The sequence below is a fragment of the Hypanus sabinus genome, chromosome 30 (assembly GCF_030144855.1).
Source record: "Hypanus sabinus isolate sHypSab1 chromosome 30, sHypSab1.hap1, whole genome shotgun sequence".
Taxonomy (NCBI): Eukaryota; Metazoa; Chordata; class Chondrichthyes; order Myliobatiformes; family Dasyatidae; genus Hypanus; species Hypanus sabinus.
In genome coordinates this window covers 32,498,021-32,520,179 of record NC_082735.1, presented here as the reverse complement: position 1 = coordinate 32,520,179, position 22,159 = coordinate 32,498,021, and the positions used below count along the sequence as shown (strand labels likewise).

At 40.6% G+C, this 22,159-nt stretch overlaps 1 protein-coding gene across 1 annotated transcript in view; it reads left to right on the top strand.

Annotated features, from left to right (window-relative positions):
- LOC132383521 (tyrosine--tRNA ligase, cytoplasmic-like) overlaps positions 1 to 16,026 on the top strand; it is a 37,336-nt gene extending 21,310 nt beyond the window's left edge. Inside the window, exons 6-11 of the mRNA XM_059954610.1 lie at positions 615 to 695; positions 4,965 to 5,057; positions 5,954 to 6,089; positions 11,270 to 11,355; positions 12,375 to 12,513; positions 15,725 to 16,026. Of these exons, the coding sequence (XP_059810593.1) occupies positions 615 to 695; positions 4,965 to 5,057; positions 5,954 to 6,089; positions 11,270 to 11,355; positions 12,375 to 12,509 (531 nt within the window). The 3' untranslated portion in view covers positions 12,510 to 12,513; positions 15,725 to 16,026. The remainder of the gene's footprint in view (positions 1 to 614; positions 696 to 4,964; positions 5,058 to 5,953; positions 6,090 to 11,269; positions 11,356 to 12,374; positions 12,514 to 15,724) is intronic.
- Positions 16,027 to 22,159: the final 6,133 nt, after the last annotated feature.

Below are 22,159 nucleotides of genomic sequence, written 5' to 3'. Positions count from 1 at the left end.
AGACTCTTACTAGGAAATGGATATCACAGGAGAGCCCAACTTTAAATGCATGGATGGAAATTACAATGGACATCTACAAAATGGAGGAGATAACAGCATCTGTTAATCATAAGCTGGAACAATTTGATTCATACTGGGAAAAATGGTTTAACTACATAATGCCTCATAGGCCTGATCTTATTCTCACAAATCAATGAATCTGTTGTTTTAAAAAAAATCACTCCCTACTTGTACATAGTTCTTTCCTTTTGCTTGTTTTTTCTTTCCACTCTTTTCTATGTGTATACCTCAGATAAATACTATGTGGAGATTGGTGATATATATGTACAATGTTTGAAATACATCTTATGGAAATGTTTGATGATGAACTTCAATTAAAAAAAATAAATTACAAAAAAACCCCCCATAGGGCCCTAGGTTAAAATAAACCTGTGATGCCAGCCCTGTTCAAATGTTGAAATGATCTTGTGTGGCAAGTAATTCATTTTATTAACAGCTTTCTTTGTTTTCAAAGCTTCAATATTTTCATTAATTGAAAACTTTAAAAGTTTTATTTTATTTTAATCCCAAGTGTTAACGTTGTTTTTTTAAAAATATTTTCTCACTCCTTTTAGGCCCTAGATGAAGAGTATTTGAAGGTTGATGCACAGTTTGGTGGGATTGATCAGAGGAAAATATTCACCTTTGCAGAAAAGGTACTACTGTTATCAAAATATTTACAGTTATTTGAAATATTAAGCAGTTGCAGTATTGAATGTCTAACTGTGCTTGTCATATTGTTGTCATGTTTTATGAGGAAAGGTTGAGCGAGTTGGTTGGATGTGAAATTTATTAAGGTACATTAGTGTAGTGGTTACTTTACAATACCAGCAACCTGGGTTCAATTCCCACCCGCTGCCTGTACGTTCTTCCCATGACTGCGTGGGTTTCCTCCAGGTGCTTAGATTTCCTCACACAGGCCAAAGATGTACTGGTTGGTAGATTGGTTGGTCATTGCAAATTGTCCTGTGATTAGGCTAGGATTAAATCCAGGGTTGCTGGCTGCCGTGGCTGGAAGAGCTTAGCACAGAAACCAACTCTGTCACAGGGAGAACGTACAAACTCCTTACTCTGCGCTGTATCTCAATAAATAACTTGGAGAATACACAAAATCTGCAGATGCTGGAAATTCAAACAACACACACAAACTGCTAGTGGAACACAGCAAGCCAGGCAGCATCTATAGGGAGAAGCGCTGTCAACGTTTTGGGCCGAGACCCTTCGTCAAGACTAACTGAAAGGAAAGATAGTAAGAGATTTGAAAGTAGTGGGGGGAGGGGGAAATGTGAAATGATAGGAGAAGACCAGAGAGGGTGGGATGAAGCTAAGAGCTGTAAAGATGATTGGCGAAAGTGATACAGAGCTGGAGAAGGGAAAGGATAATGGGACGGGAGGCCTAGGGAGAAAGAGGGGGGGGGGAGCACCAGAGGGAGATGGAGAACAGGCAAACAACTAAATATGTCAGGGATGGGGTAAGAAGGGGAGGAGGGGCATTAACGGAAGTTAGAGAAGTCAATGTTCATACCATCAGGTTGGAGGCTACCCAGCCGGTATATAAGGTGTTATTCCTCCTACCTGAGTTTGGATTCACCTTGACAATAGAGGAGGCCATGGATAGACATATCAGAATGGGAATGGGACGTGGAATTAAAATGTGTGGCCACTGGGAGATCCTGCTTTTTCTGGCGGACCGAGCGTAGGTGTTCAGCGAAACGGTCTCCCAGTCTGCGTCAGGTCTCACCAACATATAAAAGGCCACACCGGGAGCACCGGACGCAGTATACCACACCAGCCGTCTCACCGGTGAAGTGTTGCCTCACCTGGAAGGACTGTCCGTGGCCCTGAACGGTGGTGAGGGAGGAAGTGTAAGGGCAGGTGTAGCACTTGTTCCGTTTACAAGGATAAGTGCCAGGAGGGAGATCAGTGGGAAGGGATGGAGGGGACGAGTGGACAAGGGAGTCGCGTAGGGAGCGATCCCTGTGAAAAGTGGAAAGAGGGAGAGAGGGAAAAATGTGTTTGGTAGTGGGATCCCGTTGGAGGTGGCGGAAGTTACGGAGAATTATACGTTGGACCTGGAGGCTGGTGGGGTGGTAGGTAAGGACAAGGGGAACCCTATCCCGAGTGGGGTGGTGGGCGGATGGGGTGAGGGCAGATGTGCGGGAAATGGGAGAGATGCGTTTGAGAGCAGAGTTGATGGTGGACGAAGGGAAGCCCCTTTGTTTAAAAAAGGAAGACATCTCCTTCATCCTGGAATGAAAAGCCTCATCCTGAGAGCAGATGTGGCGAAGACGGAGGAATTGTGAGAAGGGGATAGCCTTTTTGCAAGAGACAGGGTGGGAAGAGGAATAGTCCAGTTAGCTGTGAGAGTCTGTAGGCTTATAGTTGATATCAGTATATAGGCCGTCTCCAGAGATGGAGACAGAAAGATCAAGAAAGGGGAGGGAGGTGTTGGAAATGGACCAGGTAAATTTGAGGGCAGGGTGAAAGTTGGAGGCAAAGTTAATGAAGTTGATGAGCTCAGCATGTGTGCAAGAGGCAGCGCCAATGCAGTCGTCGATGTAGCGAAGGAAAAGAGGGGGATGGATACCGGTATAGACTTGGAACATGGACTGTTCCACAAAGCCAACAAAAAGGCTGGCATAACTGGGACCCATACGGGTGCCCATGGCTACACCCTTGGTTTGGAGGAAGTGGGAGGAGCCAAAGGAGAAATTATTGAGAGTAAGAACTAATTCCGCTAGACAGAGGAGAGTGGTGGTAGAGGGGAATTGGTTAGGTCTGGAATCCAAAAAAAGTGAAGAGCTTCGAGACCATCTCGGTGGGGGATGGAGGTATATAGGGACTGGATGTCCATGGTGAAAATAAGACGGTGGGGGCCAGGGAGCTTAAAATCTTTGAAAAAATTCAAAGCATGAGAAGTGTCACGAACATAGGTGGGAAGAGATTGAACAAGGGTGGATAAGACAGTGTCAAGGTATGCAGAAATGAGTTCAGTGGGGCAGGAGCAAGCTGAGACAATAGGTCTACCTGGACAGGCAGGTTTGTGGATCTTGGGTAGGAGGTAGGAACGGGAAGTGCGGGGTGTGGAAGCTATGAGGTTGGTGGCAGTGGATGGGAGATCCCCAGAGCTGATAAGGTTGGTGATGGTATAGGAGACAATGGCCTGGTGCTCCTTAGTGGGGTCATGATCAAGGGGTAAATAAGAGGAGGTATCAGAGAGTTGTCGCTGTGCCTCGGCCAGGTAGAGGTCAGTATGCCAGACAACAACAGCTCCCCCCTTATCAGCAGGTTTTATAGGAGGTTGGGATTGGTGCGGAGGGAGCGGAGAGCAGAGCGTTCGGAAGGAGTGAGGTTGGAATTGGAACAGGGTGTGGTGAAGTCAAGACAGTTGATGTCCCTTTGGCAATTAGCAATAAAAAGATCCAGAGCAGGCAGAAGACCAGAGCGGGGTGTCCATGAAAAGGAGGAGGGTTGAAGACGGGAGAAGGGGTCATCGGTGGGGGTAAGAGAGACCTTGTCAAAGAAGTAAGCTCGGAGACGGAACCTGCGGAAGAAGAGTTCAGCATCTCTTACTTGGAGAATAATTTGGTTTGCAAAGGTGTAAGAGCAGATCCAATGATTTACTTGGAACTGGCAAAGACTAGAATGTCCTCTTGTCCCAGAACAACTCTGTAAATATTAGGTTGCAAAAGCACATCCCAGAATTCAACTTCCAGTTTAAAAGTTAGAATTATTTACAGAATGATATTTGGGGGGTGTCCTTTCAGAGGAGCATTTCAAATTTTGTGTTGCAATACAGTTGATTTTCAGCTGAGTTCAACAGGAAATTTTTGTATCTATTGGAAAAGTACGCATTTTTTTTGTTCAGTTACATTAAGAATACCTTGTCATAGAAATCTGAATTTATAATCTAGGTTATTTCTCTAGTTCAAGATTTAGAGGGATGGGATTTGCTGCACCATCTGCAGCTGGCATCTCTCGTATAGGATGTTAAACCAGGATCCCACAATAAAACCTAAAACAATGGGTGATTCTTGGTGCCCTGATAAAGCTTTGTCCTCAATAAACTCCAACTAACATAATATTGCTGTTTTTTGGAAACTTGATATATGTAAACTGATGACTGTGTTTCCAATGTTACAAGCATAATACCTCAGTTATTTTACTTGATCTAAAGTAATTTGTAATGATCTGTGCTTTATGAGACCAAGTGTCTGTTGGTCTTGCCAGAACTAGCATTCAATGTTATGAGTAATGCAGCTGGAGATGTCTGGATAGGTTATTAATTGCATATATTTTAAATCTTTAGAAATATTAATATCTTATTGGAAAATGCAATTTTTAAGATTCATTTGAAATGCTGAATATTCCCTATGTTATTGTTTCAAGATGCTGCTGCTTCAGTTGCTTCAAGGACCAAGCAAATGATGATAAAAATGTAAAATTTAAATAACTTAATTCAATGCACAACAGTTGTTGATTTATAGAATGTGATGTCTAAAATGTAACAACTTCTTTCTCTTTGCATTTTCCTTGTACTTTTGAGACTATTCATTGGCTTAGTTTTTGATCACATTATTAAACATGGAATTAATATATGATACCCTATGCTATTAATGTTGATATCTTGCTAGATCTGAATGACAACTCTTTAGATTACATAACTTCATTGATCATCTAAATCTAGAGTTATCACTTTATAAAATTTAACAGGATTAAACATAACTCGTAAGTAATCTATTAGTAATCTTCAGAGATACTTTGACGATAAAGCTTTCTAAACAACGTTGTCAGGATGATGCAAATGTTTTTTAAGATTATCAGTCCTCCTCTCAGTTCAGGTGGACACCAACTTTTGGTTGCAGAATGCTAAAATCTTCAAGCAGTATCTGGATGTATTTAACTCTTAATTGTTCTTTCTTCAGTACCTTCCAGCTCTTGGGTATTCCAAGCGCATTCATTTAATGAACCCTATGGTCCCAGGCCTGACTGGAGGGAAAATGAGCTCCTCAGAAGAGGTATTGATTTCAATTTCTATTGTTCTGGATAATTTTACTAATTGAGAAACAAAATTGTAAATGCCCATGGCTTGTTATAAATCATAACTAGATCGTCATCCAAAAATAAGAATAAAATTCAACAAGAAAGGGAAAGTAATGGCCCCGAGGTGATACAGGCTAATGATATCGTATCTAATGGGGATCATGTTCTCTAGGTGTCACCCTGATGTGTTTGGGGAATGGGATTAATGTGTTCACTCCAAACTGCATCATAAGCCTGAAGGATTAAATGGCTTCCATCTATGTCAGGAGAGAATAGGAAAGACAGTGATGTTAAACTTTATTTATTTATTAAAATACAACATGGAATTGGCCCTTCAAGCCATGCCGCCCAGCAAACCCCGATTTAACCCTAGCTTAATTACAGGTCAATTACAGTGACCAATTAACCTACCAACCAGTAGGCCTTTGGGCTGTGGGAGGAAACCGGAGCATCAGGAGCAAACCCAGGCAGTCACAAGGAGAACATACAAACTCCTTACAGGCAGTGGCAGGAATTGACCCAGGTCACTTGTACTGTAAACCGTTGTGTTAACCGCTATGCTACCATGCCACTCAAATTGCCCTTAATGCTTAGAAAATGGATGTTGTGGTATGAATATCTGCTAATGTCTTGATTCTTAGAAAAAAATTCCTCGGCTCTCACAAGATATAAACCATTGAATGGTTAATCAGTCTATATATACTGTTAAGCCAGAATTTGATTCTGTAACAAGTCAGAAATGTAACGGAAATCTTAGAAGAAGATAGTGGTGTTATCATATTTATATACGAAAAGTAAAGCAAAAGACACAAAATACTGAATGTAATTGCTTTGGTAGTCTCTTTGATAATGCAGTAAATGTTGCTTTTAGGAATCCAAAATTGATCTGCTTGATGACAGGGAAGATGTAAAAAAGAAGTTAAAAAAGGCGTTCTGTGAACCTGGCAATGTGGAGAACAATGGTGTTTTGTCCTTTGTGAGGCATGTCTTGTTTCCATTGTATGGAGGTGAGAATAAGTTATACTTCTGTTTCTGGCCAAAGATGATCACTGCCCTGTACTTGCAGAACTGAATGCTTTATCTGTCACAGTCACTTTATCTGATTGGTTAAGGATTGGTCCAGATTGAACGATAATAGAGATTGTGCCATTTCCACTTTGCATGGGCAGTGAATTTGGCATGCAGAATGCCATTGGCGTTACCTAGCAAATGCCAGCCTTTAACAACAAATTTAGTCAAGCCATTTGCCAAACATTTCCAAAGAAAATATATCAATTAAAAGATCAAAAGGTTTAAAATGTTAATTAGAGTAAGACTGAGGGTTGAGATTAAGGATTAAAGATTTTAAAGATCGAAACATACAGTGAAATGTGTCATTTGTGTCAACAACCAGAACAGTCTGAGGGCAAGCAGCAATTGTCACCATGCTTCCGGTGCCAAAATGGCATGCCGATATCTTACTAACCCTAACTTGTATGTTTTTGGAATGTGGGAGGAATGGGAGCACCTGGAGGGAACCCACATTGAATGTACAAACTTCATACAGCCAGCATTGGGAAATTGAACCCCAGTCAAGGGCAGTGGAATGGGTTGTGCTAACAGCTACGCAACCATGCCACCTGAGAGCTTTAGGAAGCAAAATGTTTAACTGGGAAGTCATGAGGAGAAATTAAATGTAAGAGTAACCAATGAGGGAAATTTGAGAAAGTATTGTACAGGCTATGGGGCATGCAAAGGGAGGTGAAATTGTGAAGAGTAATGATGTTGGCAGCATTAAATATTCGGTGTAGTTTTTCTGGAAAAGATTCAAATGTGTGGAGTGTGTAAGACCTTAAGGCATAAGGGCAGAATTAGGCCAATTGGCCCATCGAGTCTGCTCTGCCATTTTATCGTGGTTGATTTACTATCCCTCTCAACTACATTCTCTTGCCTTCGCCCTGTAACCTTTGATGCTCTGACTAACCAAGAACCTATCAACCTCTGCTTTAAATACACTCGATGACTTGGCCTCCACAGCTCTCTCTGGCAGCCAGGTTTTTAGTCTCCTTCTTATATGCTGATTTGGCCTATGGCAGTGGTGCCGTTAGCAAACTTGAACATAGCATTGGTGCTGCACTTAGCCACACAGTCATAACTGTAAAGCAAGCAGAGCAGGGGGCTAAGCATACCTGTGCTGATGCAGATCATGGTGAAGATGTTACTGCCTATCTGAACCAGTTGGGGTCTGCAAGCGATCCAATTGCACAAGCTGGTATTGAGGCCAAGGTCTTGAAGCTTATTGTTTAGTTTTGAGGGGATGATAGTATTGAATGTTGAGCTGTAGTTGATAAAGAGCATCCTAATATCTTTGCTTTCCAGGGGTGATTGGAAAGCCAATGAAATGACATCTGCTGTGGACCTGTTGTGGTGGTTAGCAAATTGGAGTGGGTCCAAGTCACGTCTCAGGCAGGAGTTAATAGGTTTCATTACCAACCTCTCAAAACATAACAGTGGACAATAGTTATTGAGGCTGGTTACCATGTTCTTCTTAGGCACTGGTAAAATTGAAGCCTGCTTGAAGCAGGTGAGTATCTCAGACTGCTGAAGTGAGAGGTTAAAGATATCGGTGAACATTCCAGCCAGTTGATTAGTATAGGTCTTTTGTACTTGGACAGGTCTGTCATCTGGGCAGAATAATGTCTGTGGGTTCACCATCCTGGAGGATGTTCTCATGTCGGCTTCAGACCGAAATCACAGGGTCACTGAAGGGTTGTGGGAGGTCATGGAGATTCCTCCATGTTTTGATGGTCAAAGTGAGCAAAAGAGGCATTGAACTCATCTGAAAGCGAAGCCTTGTTACCTATATCGCTTGGTTTCACTTTGTAAGAGGTGATAGCATTCAAGCCCAGCCACAGCTATTGAGCATCCTTCAATGATTGAAGTTTAGTCTGGAATTGCCACTCTACCTGTGAGATGGCTTTCTGGATATCATACCTGGACCTCTTGTATCTTGGTCACCAGACCTGAGTGCTACTGATCTGGCCCTCAGCAGATTGCAGATTTCATGGTTCATCCAGGGCTTCTGGATGGGGAAGCCTGAATGATTTTGTGGGCGACACGCTAGTCCACAATTGTTCTTATGAAGTCCATGATGCCCGTGGTGTGTTCTTTCAGATCCTCTAATGGCCTGGTTCACTGACTTGAAGCAATCCTGTCACTGTTTCTCTGCCTCCCACAAAGACCTCTTTGTTGTTCTTACAGCTAAAGAGCCTTGTCTTTAGCCTCTATCTGCGTGCAGGTAGGAGAAGGGCAGTCAAGTGATCAGATTTCCCAAGATGTGGTCTGGGCATGGAACGTTGGGTATTCCTCATCGTAGTATAGCAGCGGTCTAGTGTGTTGGGATGTCTGGTGGTGTAGATTATATGCTGATAGTTATTGGACAGAGATTTCTTCAAACAAGCCTGATTGAAGTCCCTTGACTATGATTTGAAATGTGTCAGGGTGGACTATTTTTTGTTTGTTGATGGCAAGATGCATTCATGTCTGATTACAGTCGGCGATTTGCAGTAACTGTCAGGGAGAACTTCCTTGTTAAATAGAACAGTTGGCACTTAATTATGAGATGTTTCAGGTTGGAGGAACTAGAGCATGACACATCCCTCTGTGGTATGAGCACCACAGTGAGTTTATCATGAAAGACACACTCCTATCTTTTGCCTTTTCTTAATCTACAGTTCAGTCCAAGTTGTGAATTGGTGAAGTCTTCAGGTTTAATTGCTGAATCTGGTAGGTTCAAAATAGGTCTCCTTTTTTCCATCTCTTGGCCTCTGCCAATCTTCTGTTGATGCTCGTAGCTTTCCTGTAATTTTATCTTATTAAGTAGCTTCGTGTGTGGTACCATGTCAGAGACCTTCTGAAAATCTAAGTAAACAACATCCACTGACTCTGCCTATATGTACTGCATGTTATTTCCTCTATTTGTCAGACAAGATTTTCCCTTGCTGACTTTGGCCTACTTTATCATGTGCCTCCAAGTAGCACGAAACTTCATTCTTAATGGATTCCCACTTCTTCCTAACCATTGAAGTCAGGCTATCTTGCCTATAATTTATTTTCTTCTGCCTCCCTCCCTCCCTTTCAAAGAGTGGAGTGACATTTGCAGTTTTCCAGTCCTCTGGAACCATTCCAGAATCTCATGATACTTGAAAGATCATTACTAATGCACCCACAATCTCTTCAGCTATGTCTTTCGGAACCCTGGGGTATTGTCCATCTGGTCCAAGTGATCTCCTTAGTGACGGCAACTACACTCACTTCTGCCTCTCTGACACAGTCAAATTTCTGGCATACTGCTAGTATCTTTCACAATAAAGGCTGATGTAAAATGTAGTGAGATGGGACAGCAGGTTCAAACATTGATAAGTGCGTTTGATATAGTGATCAGCCGTTATTTAATTTCCAAAAACATTTGACACTACTCCTTTTGGGACATGAGTGTCAATTTGAAGAATAGCCGGGGAGCAGTAAATCTCCAATGTACAGAAAGTATTGTTCAAGCGGTTGGCGGTGATCTAAGATGCAACATATCTCCAAGTGCTTCCTCTACCTCCAGAAATAAATTTCTAATTTTTCCTTTTCTTATCTTTCAAGTACTTTTTTTTTGCTCCTCCACTCTGTGCACTTTTCTGTACTTGCATTGCAATAGGATAGAATTTGCAACTTGCCAGAAAGATTTACAAACTTGCCTGATAAAATCTTGGCTTGAAGGTTGGTGGGTGGGACCCTAGTCTGATACTGCATGGCAGGGTCCTAGTTAGATGTAGAATTTCATACAGTGCAATCAAAGTGAGCTACTTCCATTAAAAAAAAACTTCTATTCACAGAAACATTCTTACTCTTCAATTCAGCTGTAAGTGTAACTGAATGCTTCAGATTTCCAAAAACGATTCATTCGTTGTTATGTGATGTGTCATATAAAGTGCGTGATCATGGTCTTTCCATGATCATGTTGTTCTTGGCAAATTTTTCTCCAGAATTGGTTTGCCATTTCCTCCTTTTTTTACAAGACGGGAGACCCCAGCCATTACCAATTCTCTTCAGAGATTGTCTGCTTGACTTCAGTGGTCACCCAGTCAGGATTTGTGACGCGTACCAATTGCTCGTACAATCATCCACCACCTGCTCCCACAAAACCATTACAAATTATTAAAATGTTGTCATTAGTTTTTTAGAAAATTAAATGCATCTGGTGCACTGATGTTTTAAAAAATTTAGATCATTTTCCCAAAATTCATTGGAATTGTTTTCCTCTAGAGTTTTTGCTATGCCTACTCCCATGCAGCGCAGGTTCCTTGGACAGTTTCCCTACCCAAAGAGGAGTCATTGCTCCAATGAACTACAGCTTCGGCACACTGTCCATCAAGACTCCCATCTACACCAACACCTTGATTGCCACATTCACATTTACTGAAACACTGATGTAGGTGTCAATTACACAAGATAATATTAATCAATTCTTGATAATGTTCTCAACATTTCCTCATGAAATCTGGACTACTATGTCGCTTACCAAGTCTTTCACAGAATTCAGAAAGTTGCCATTGCACTTCAGTTATTTTATCCTAGGAATTAACAGGGTGGATATTGAGATGACTTCATGGTGGAAGAGTCACAAACAAGGGGTTATGGCAGCAAAATAAGTGAGAAAATTAGATGCACATACATTTCTTCTCTCAGGAGGTAACAAATTACTGGAATTCCTAGCACCAGAGGGTGGTTGAGGCCATATTATTGGATGTATTAAGCTGTCTGTAGATATTTGAAAGATCAAGGAATTGAGAGCTATGGGAAACTGGTACAGAAAAGGAGTTACAATCAAAGGTAGCTCAGCCAATTTCATATGGAATGGAGGCCCACTTTTCCTATTGTGCTTTTATATGCTTTGTATTGCACCTGTGACTGGAAGAACGGGAAGTTTAATTTTGAATGACTAAAGGGATTTGCTATTGCAATATTATATGTCAGTCAAAACTTAGAGCAAGTGTCTTTTTTTGTGCCATTGACCAATACCATTAATCAAGGGTTCTGTGGACCCAGGTCAGGAACCCCTGACTTAGAGGATAGTTGATGTATACATTATTTATTTTTAAACTCTAGTTTTATTTCTGTTCAACTGCAATAAAATGTATTTTTTTCTGCTCCCTTTCAGAATTTGTAGTTTTGAGAGATGAAAAGTGGGGTGGCGAGAAGACCTACGTAGAATATAATCAACTTGAAAGTGACTTCCGTGATCAAGTAATTTAACATTAATTCCTGTAATATTAACAAAGATTATTAAACTTGTTACTTTGTGGTATTTCAAGATATAACTTTGGATATATCTTGTTTTGAATACTTAATTTAACTATGCTTGTTATAGAAGGAGACAACAGAGAAGTATAGCACAGAGGGCCCCTTCAGCCCCTCTAGTCCATGCCAAAACCATGTAACCTGTCTACTCCCATCACCTGCACCAGGACCATAGCCCTCCATGCCCCTACCATCCATGTACCTATCCAAACTTCTCTTAAACATTGAAATTGAGCTTGCATGCACCGCTTGTGCTGGCAGCTCATTCCACACTCTCGCGACCCTCTGAGTGAAGAAGTTTCTCCTAATGTTCTCCTTAAACTTTTCATCTTTCACCTTTAACCCTGGTTGTAGACCCACCTAACCTCAGACACCTGCTTATATTAACTCTATTTATACCCCACATAATTTTCTGTACCTTTGTCAAATCTCCTCTCAATCTTCTACATTCTAAGGATTACAGTCCTAACCTATTCAATCTTTCCTTATAACTCAGGTCCTCCAGACCCAGCGACATCCTTGTAAATTTTCTCTGTACTCTTTCAAACTTGTTTACATCTTTTCTGTAGGTTGGTGACCAAAACTGCACACAATATTCCAAATTAGGCCTCACCAACGTCTTATACAGCTTCACCATAACATTCCATCTCCTGTACTCAATACTTTGATTTATGAAGACCAAAGTGCCAAAAGCTTTCCTTATGACCTATCTACCTGTGACACCGCTTTCAATGAATTATGGACCCTGTATTCCCAGATCCCTTAGTTCTACCACACTCCTCAGTGCCCTACCATTCACTGTGTGATACCCAACCTTCTGTGAAGCTTGCTCATTGATGTCTACTGCTCCTGAAGCTGCAATTTAATTCCTGTTTAGAGTTTGGCAGGTGCAGTGTCACTTGCATGAATATCCACATTTAGTTAGTATTTATGTGTATTAATAGATTAAAACATTTTCTCCTCAGACTATCCATCCTGGGGACCTGAAGAATTCTGTGGAAGTCATGTTAAATAAGCTGTTGGACCCAATCAGGAAGAAGTTTCAGACTCCAGAGATGCAACAACTAATCCAAGAAGCTTATCCTGTGCCTAAGAAGTAACCAAGTGAGTAGATTTTAGTCAAATTGATTCTTTGCCTTGTTTAACAGGAAGGAAACAAGTTAATTGTAACACATACAAACAAGGTGGATGAACTCAGCTGATCGGGCAGCATCCGTTGAAATGAGCAGTCAATGTTTTGGGCAGTGACCCTTTGTCAGGACTGCAGAAGGAGGGGGCAGGGGCCCCATAAAGAAGGTGGGGTGAGGGTGGAAAACCAATCAGAGGAAAGATCAAGGGGTGGGGGAGGGGATAGGCAGGAGAGGTGATTAATTGGTGGCAGGGGAAGGGATTGATTGAAAGCTGTTAGAATTTAAACACAGGATAATAACACCTGGTATAATAGAAGAAGGAACCTGCAGACCCGGAATCGGGTGAGTAAATGATTTGAGGAGAAATTGGTTGGTGGGGGTAAAAGTGCATGTGAATTCCTAATGTTCATTTAGTACCATCACAAGAGACCAATGTCAGCCTCATTATATCTCAGCCTTATGATTAATTTCAACTAATGTGTCTAGAATGTAATGGATTCATTGGAGCATTTCTGCAAATCAAAGCTGAAGAATAAAAGTGAAAGCATTTTTGTCTTGAGCCCTTCCTGATTCGGAACATCGGCATGAGTTTGAAGACACAAGAGACTTTAATTGCTGGAATTCAGAGCAAATAACAAGCTGAAAATATAGAAAAATTGGAATTGTGAAAGCAAATAAATGTAATTATCTAGCCTGATGGACAGAGTAGCTTTAGGATTTGTATGGATTGAGGAAGTTGTTAACAAGTAATAAATTCATTAAGGTTCAGGTGCCTTGCCGTTTGGCGTAGGCGGGCGTATCTCTCCATTCATCACTGACCTGACCCTCCGAATTGTAGTTGTTGCCTCCTCTGTTTCTAACCATGATGTTAATCCGTCTATCAATTTCCTTCTCTGCCTCTGCTTCTTTTTCCTTCCAGCTTTCCAGTTGTAACTAAATGTTCCAACGTCTCTCTCCGCATGTGTGTCCAAAGAATTTTGATTGCTGTTTTCTGGTTTTTTAAGATTAATGTATGTTTTGTTTTTGTTCTCAGTAGAATTCATTAAGGTAACGCAGAGTGATCTAGGAATAGTGGTGCATAGTTCCCTGAAGGTGGAATCTCATGTGGATAGGGTGGTGAAGAAAGCTTTTGGTATGCTTGCCTTTATAAATCAGAGCACTGGGTATAGGAGTCGGGATGTAATGTTAAAATTGTACAAGTTATTGGTAAGGCTGAATTTGGAGCATTGTCACTGGTCACTGAGTATTGTTTGGTCACCGAATTATAGGAAGGATGTCAACAAAATAGAGAGGGTACAGAGAAGATTTACTAGAATGTTACCTGGGTTTCAGCACCTAAGTTACAGAGAAAGGCTGAACAAGTTAGGTCTTTATTCTTTGCAGCGTAGAAGGTTGAGGGGGGACTTGATAGAGGTATTTAAAATTATGAGGCGGATAGATAGAGTTGACATGGATAGGCTTTTTCCATTGAGAGTAGGGGAGATTCCAACAAGAGGACGTGAGTTGAGAGTTGGGGGCAAAAGTTTAGGGGTAACACGAGGGGGTATTTCCTTACTCAGAGAGTGGTAGCTGTGTGGAACGAGCTTCCAGTAGAAGTGGTAGAGGCTGGTTTGGTATTGTCATTTAAAGTAAGATTAGATTGGTATATGGACAGGAAAGGAATGGAGGGTTATGGGCTGAGTGCGGGTCAGTGGGACTAGATGAGAGTAAGCGTTTGGCACGGACTAGAAGGGCCGAGATGGCCTGTTTCCGTGCTGTAATTGTTATATGGTAAGACTTAAATGTGTGTTCATGGGTTGGTTGTTTATTTTCCATTTTACCTCTAGTGGGCAGTATTGGCCTTTTAACTGATCAGATTTGTTAGTGACAGTTGACTTCACTTCCTGAGCCTGGCATCCTTAACTGATAATTTGTATTTGTGCAGTTTACTGCAAAGCTCTGCCTTAATTTTCTACCTGGAATAAAATTATTCACATTCATAAGAGAGGGTGGCCCTACCTGTACTGCTTTAATCTTGGCAATGTTATGGCATTCACTGTGAATCTAACTGCGTGTTCTGATATCTGCATATGCACAGTTCATCAGAAGCCAGGAGATTCCTTTGAGCCTTTTACTGCAACTGAAATTGCAGTTTTGGTCATAGTGTCAGAGGAAAGGTGGGGTTAATCTGGAAACAGTGCAGGAAGTGGCCAGGATCAGCAGGTCTGAGTTATGGATAGGCTTGGTCCCCATTGCTTGAAACATAACGGATGACCTTTATAGGAATGTTTAGAAGTATAGTAGGCAAGGTTCAGTGGGATGTTAAGTGTTGGGCTGAAGAGCCTGTACTTGTGCTGTATTGAACCATGACTCGATGCTGTCTTCTTTCTCCATAAACAGTTTTGTAGCCTTTGTAAAACAAGAACAAACTCACTGCAAGTCGTAAACTTAAGAATTTTCATAAATAAAAATTCATGAGTATTACTATATCATGCAGGTGGGGGTTAAGTGAGTTTTTACAGGAATTATTAGTGATCGTGCAACTAATAAACCTCTTTGGCCCTGAAGAAGTTGCGAAAAGGATTTTTTTGTAGTCTTGCTCTCCTTTAACAAAATAATTACCTTTTATAAAAAACAAAATGTATTGGTGAGAATTACTTGACTGATAAAGGACCCTCTCTGCTGATCATGGAAGCAGTAAGTTCCCTTGAGAGAGCTGCGTCAGATCAGATGTGGGACTAGTAGCAACCTCTAGAGGCTGAGGTAGTTGACAATCGCCATTCCTTTGCACACAGTAAATTAGTGGTCATGATCCTATTCAGTCTCAGGTAGAATTTTCTAAGTTTGACATGCAAGGTGACAATGTCAGGACAATTCCCTAAAAGATATGCCACCAATTCTGCATCATAATTTCCCTTAAGATAATTTTGGAATAATGTTCAAACCTTAGTGAGGAAAACTTTAGTTCAAATACATCACTTTTAGATTTAATCTGGTATAGTCCAGACATTAACATTAATAACTCCTAACGTAGAATTTTGTGTAGCACAAAAGAGGACAATATGGACTCTGCTATTTCTTCGCTCTGTTGGAGCAATCCACAACTAATCCTTGAGGAAGCATTTATCTCTTTTGCACATTCCATTACTGCTGTTAAATGTTGCGCAAAGATAATTTTCTAAAATCAATGCTTATTTATTTTACAGGTAGATCTCAGGATTTCTGATGACTGCATTGCCCAGTGGAAGGAGAAGAACTTCATGACAAATCTTGGTGCCATTACATGTAAATCGCTAAAAGGAGGAAGTATAAGTTAATTAATACATCCTACTTGAAAGTACAGAAATTGCTTTTCGTCTGGCTTTAAGGCTTCAGCTCCAGCCCTGTACAGTTGAGGACATTATTGCAGTCTCTCAGCTGAAACGCATATTATGTTGTCTTCTAGTGGTGAAATCATGAAATAATGAAATATCAATGAATTGAATAAAAGTTATTAATCTTGGAATAATCACATTCTCATTAGTAGTATCTAATATACCAATTATCAATGTGTCAGAATGCATTTATTGCTCAGGTGACATCCTTGCACTGCATCAGTCGTTTCATCGGCATGTACCTTGTGTCTAAGTTGAGATGTTTGATAGTTGGCTCACTAGACACTCAAGTAATTAGATAGTAAAAGTCCACTATCTGCTAATTATAAATATCATAGTTGGTATATAGCCCTGATAAAGTCCAAACAGCAGAAGGAATACAGCATCTCATAAACTAACCTCCTCCTGGCACACCAACAGGCATCTTCTGCCCTGTAGCTGGGAAAAAGTCTGTGCTTCCCATGGTGCCATCATTAGCCACTTGTAAAGCCACAAACAGGAGCAGAATTTGACTTTTATCTTGAGGAATTGCTCAGGAAGAATGTTTATATTCATTAAAGCCCACATAACTAGTGGTAATAATTTGACCATACCTCTAAATTTCATCGGAATGGCTTTTGGTTTCTTTGGCCTCGTAGTACTCCCTGGCTTAAATTGAATATACATAGACTATCTGTAAACATCTGTAACTTGCCTTCATTCCTTAAGGTAAATGAGTAATTATGTTCACGCAGCCTCAGAGCCTGCTTTGATATTTATCTTGTGTGACTTTTGTTAATGGGGGGGGGGGGGGGGGAAGAGGTGTCAGTAACCCAGTTTAAATCTTGACCTCTGGTGCTGTCTGGGGTTTTTGTGCATTCTCCCTGACACTGTGCTCCAGTTTCTTCCCACATCCCAAAAAAAAGTGGGATGGTTAATTGGCTATTGTAAATTGCTCCACAAGTGTACAGTAGGTGTGGTGGTGGAATGTGGAGGAGTTGAAGGGAATGTAGGGAGAATAACATGGAATTAATGTAAATGCATGCTTACCAGCTGGACAGGTTCTGGGGCTGGAGGGTGTCTTTCCATGCTGTGTGACTTTACTGATTGTGATTCATGTCACAATTATATTGGGTGAGACTACACTGTGTTGAGAACAGTTTTGGTTGGCTTCCATAAAATTGGATGTACATGTCACAGAGAATGATGATTCACCAAGCTGGTTCCTGGGAAAGCAGGCTTGCTGTATGAACAGACATCGAGGAGGCAAGTCTTGAATTCTCTACCATCGAGAAGAATAAGAGGTAATCTCGCTGAGATTTTTAAAAATTCACAGGGGTTAGTGCAGAGGAGGTTTTTTTTCCTCGTTAAAGTGTCTCAAACCAGGGTTCCTTGGTTTTGCTAGTGTTGAGTGTGAGGTTGTTGTGACTGTGATGAAATCTGAAGGATTATTCTAAAGTGGATTGTTCCTATAAATGAGAGAGCGAGTGAGCGAATAGCGAAAAAGGGGAAAGTCATTTCGGGCTGAGATTAAAATTGAAATGAGGTAAAAGAGCTGCCATGAACTTGAAAGTCAGAGCAAACTTGAAGGGCCAGATGCTAATTCTTATAAGAAGTAATGTGCAAGAAAATGGACTATAACCAGATTTCATTGTGTACTTGTGATCCATAGAATGCACGTCTGAGTGTGCAGCAGTAAGACATTGCATGTTCTAGCAAGGAATTTGTCATTGCATCAGAAATATCACCAGCTGCCAAGACCCACGTTAAATTTTCAGTTTATTCTGACTTTTAAATGATTTGAGACATCTTAAATTTTATGTTGTATAAATGATAAAATAATCTTTGAAAAATTAAGCAACCGAAATTGTTTTTCCTAAGAATTGATTGGGACCCAGAAATTCTTTGCTTTACTTCTCTAAATCTAAGTTGCCTCAAGCTCTAGCTGGGACAGAATATATCAATGCACTTGTAACTTAGATATGCTGATCATAAGTGAAAACAATTTCTTTAATATTTAAATGTCTGCAATTTCTATTTTGTGTATTGAAGAAATAGGGAGTTTTTAAATTATTTTGAGAAAGAACAAAATAATCAGCCTCTTTTTTAAACTATGAACTCTGTTGGAAACTAATTGGAGGTGATTGATATGTTTCAATTAAAAACAATCAGTATAATTTTTATTTTTTTTAATTAATTTAGTTATTTAACCTCCAAGACCTATTACAAGTGTAACTTGGGAATCATGATGCTCTATTTTATGCATGTGTAGGTGGTTTGGCTTTGTAACAGCTCTCCATTTAGTTATGCACTCTTTACTTTTTGACGAATATTGTTCATATGTAAGGTGCAATGGCCAATTCTAATACACCAATTGCTCCTGCTGGCGGCCCAGCACGGGTTGTTACCCCTGTGTGATGCGCCCTGCAATCACTCCAGTAATGATGTTCCACAGAGTTGAAGAAATATATTAGGTCCTTTATTACAACTAGCAAACCAAACAGTCATGAAGTGATGCAATTAAGCATAACTAAGTGGTCAAAAAAGATGTGATATCCAACGGTCCCCAGAACAAAACACAAATGCATAACTTATAGCCTTCACTTCTACCACGCCCCCACTTGAATGACTAGTTATTATAAACATGCAACAGATGCTATGTTTCTACTTAAGATTTGCTCAAAAGCCACCCCACTAGGGATGATGTTATTGTTTACTTCAAATGGCCTGTAGCTGAGTGTAACTGATAACAATTGAACCATAACCTATATATGTTGCCTTTAGAATTAAAACACAAAGGGTGTTGGTTATAGAAAACCTGAAGACCAGTTGCACACATTAAAACAAATCAGCATGAATTATACACAAATCAGAGAGCGTGCACAAATTCAGATGTGAATACGTGTAAAACATGGATGGAGCACTCACTCACATAGTTTGCATTTTAATGAAAACTAATTGGTTGTGGGTATTACTTGGTCCTTCAAGTAGGCATTTGAATTTAATCCATTTACCACCTTTCCATTTTCAGACTTACAAGTAAACTTTCTGGCAAACTTTAGATAGGACCAATACTCAATGTCCCAAGAAAAGCCAGAGGAGCGTAATTAGTTGGAGAGTTCTTTCAGAAAGCCAGCATATGTATGATGCTTTGTTCAAATTTAGAGTTGTGTGCATGTTGTATATTAAAATTGCTTATGGAAGGGTCTGTTTCTGAATTTATATCAAAATCACATTTAATATCATCTGCATATGCCATGAAATGTCATTATGTGACAAACTTTATGCAATACATAATAAAGAACCTAAACTATATATATTTTAAGTTAAATAAGTAGTGTCAAAAGAAACAAAAAATAGTGAGGTAGTGTTCATGGGTTCAATGTTCATTCAGAAATCTCATGGCAGAGGGGAAGAAGCTGTTCCTGAATCATTGCATGTGCGCCTTCAGGCTTCTGTATCTCCTCTCCGATGATAGCAATGAAAGAGGGCATGTCCTGGGTGAAGGAATACAACTTAGTTTTGTTAAGTCATTAGGTTATCACATCTCCGATAGATAACCAGGTAATGATAGATGTAAGCCAAATGAAGCTTCCAGGTCAGGCAGCAGCTATGGGGAGGGATGAAGAGTTGGCTTTTTGAGCTGAGACCCTTCTTCAGGAGTTTCTGAATTCCTGCATTTAAATGTTCAGAAGTTGCTCTTTGATTTCCTTAGTTATAATGTGACCACAAATTACAACACTGAACTTTTCATTTCAAATTCTAGGCATTGGTTTTCATTCAGGAAGTACTACAAAATAAAATTGGTCTTTGTATTTTTATTACAGCTCATCTCTTTAAATGGCCTTAAAAGTACATCAGACAAAGAATTCTGAAATACCATGGCTACTTTAGGCAAATGTGCTAATAATAATGTCCCACAAATAGCAAGAAATAACAGGTTCAAGAACAGCTGCTTCCCTGCAACTATTTGGTTCTTGAAACAACTGGCAAAACCTTGATCACTATAATTACTTATCACTAAAATGGACTTTTTTTATAGTTCTAATTCTGGCCAAAACCTGGGTTCTTTATTCCGCTCTGTGGATGCTGCCTGACCTGTTGAGTTTCTCCAGTATTTTTTGTGCTTTACTCTGGATTTCCTGACTCTCTTGTTTTGGATTTTGATGACTAGAATATAAAAGTGGGGATGTACTGTTGAGGCTTAATAAAGCACTGTGAGGCCTCACTTGGAGTGTTATGAGCAGTTATGGGTCCTTTTCTAAGAAAGGATGTGCTGACGTTGGAGAGGGTTCAAAAGAGGTTCGTGAAAATGACTCCAGGATTGAATGGCTTTTCAGATGAGTGATGGACCTGGGCCTGTACTCACTAGAATGCAGAAGGGGTGGGGGGTGCTCTTTGAAACCTTTTGAATGTTGAAAGGCCTTGATAGAGTAGATTTGGAGAGGAGGTTTCCTTGTAGTGGGGGAGTCTAAGACCAGAGGAGGCCAGCTTCAGAATAGAGGGGTGTCCTTTTAGAACAGAAATGAGGAGAAATTTCTTCAGCCAGAGAGTGATGAGTGTGGAATTTGTTGCCACAGGCGGCTGTGGAGAGAGGACAAGTCATTGGGTATATTTGAGGCAGAGGTTGATAGATTCTTGATTAGTCAGAACTAGATATAAACCTGAATTAGAGTCCAAATCTACAATCCGCTTCAATTAAACCTTGCTTTGGCAACATCTGCTGACAGCATCGAGAGGGAGGGAGAGAGGGAGGTCACTCAAATGCAAGAATGTTCCCTTGGGAGTAAAAAGTGTGAGACCACCATGCACAGACACCTTCAGCTGGCAGTCAGCGCTAACCACTCGATCGCCTTCCGCACCCTCATGGATAAAAATGAAATTATTCATTTTGGTTCTTATCTGAATGGTGAGAGATTGGGAAAAGGGAACACACGGTGAGACCAGGTGCCCTGTTCTAACACCACATATAGCGAAGATCATGTCTGTTATTCTGCCTTAGGGAAGGAATCTCCATTTCACCTTTGAGAGAAGATGTTCTACAACTGCCACAAGGTATTTGAAGTGATCCTGGCAATAACTGTTCCCTGTGACAGAGAGAAGTAAGGCTCCTCTAATCTCCATTCTCCAGGTGATCACAACAATGGCGTGCGCAAGGTCCCGTTGCCTTGTCATTCTCTTGCTGGAGGAAATAAGGTTATGAATTTCTGCCTGAAGTACTTTTATACTTAAGCAGGAGTTTGGTGTGCTTCGATCCCCTGATGGTTTTCACTTGTCAAGTTATCTTATCAACTTCTTACCAGGGTGGGGTAATGGTGATACTGTAGCAGATGGTGTGGTGTAGGATGACGTTAAGGACAATCTATCAAGGTCAACATCTTGACTGAGCAGATTTTGCAAGGAGCTCCTTTCAGCAGTAACTGCCTGCCGCATTCTCCCTGATTAATTCTAAGGGTTATTTCTGCAAAACAAAGGCAAATGGGACTAGCCTGGATGGGCATCTTACTGCTCCATTTCTGTGCTATATGTTTACAAATCCTCCAAATCCATTTGCAGGATGCCGCTGCATGCATCTTGGTTGGCAAGTCTGTGATAGGCCAGCCTTTGTCACATACTGTATGTTTGGCCACACAGAACATATACTCATGATCTAACATGAGATTTCCAGGATACAGGAACTGTTTTCCTCATGTTCTCAATGTCTCTTTGAAAAACTAACATCCTCCAACTTAAGATTCTAAGTACATTCAGTATCAAAGTATATATGCAGCACACAACCCTGAAATTCATCTTCCTCACAATCATGAAACAAAGAAGAACCATGTTTCTTTGAACCCGTTTAAAAACAAACATCAAACCCACCCCCCTACCCTGTGCAAAAAAAAATTGTTCAAACGGCAACAAAATATATGGGAGAAAACAACGTAAAGCACAAAATCAAAAGACGTATTTCAGTACAGTTTGGCCCAGTGTTTCACTATCTGGAAGCTACCCCGATTCAAAAGTTGCCCAAAAGTAATGACAAAAAAGTAACGACCAGGACTTCAACTAGAAACTAGAACATCATAAACCTGAATTAGAGTCCAAATCTACAAATCATGCCGATTAAACCTTGTTCTGGGGCCATCCGCTGACAGCATCGAGGGAAAGAACGACCACTCAAATGCAAGGACTTCTCCCCGGGAGCAGCAAGTGAGAGACCACCACATACAGATGCCTCCTCCTGCAGCAGTGAGCTGGAGGATTGAAATCACCTGCCTTGATGGTTTCAATCTTCCTCAGTGAGAG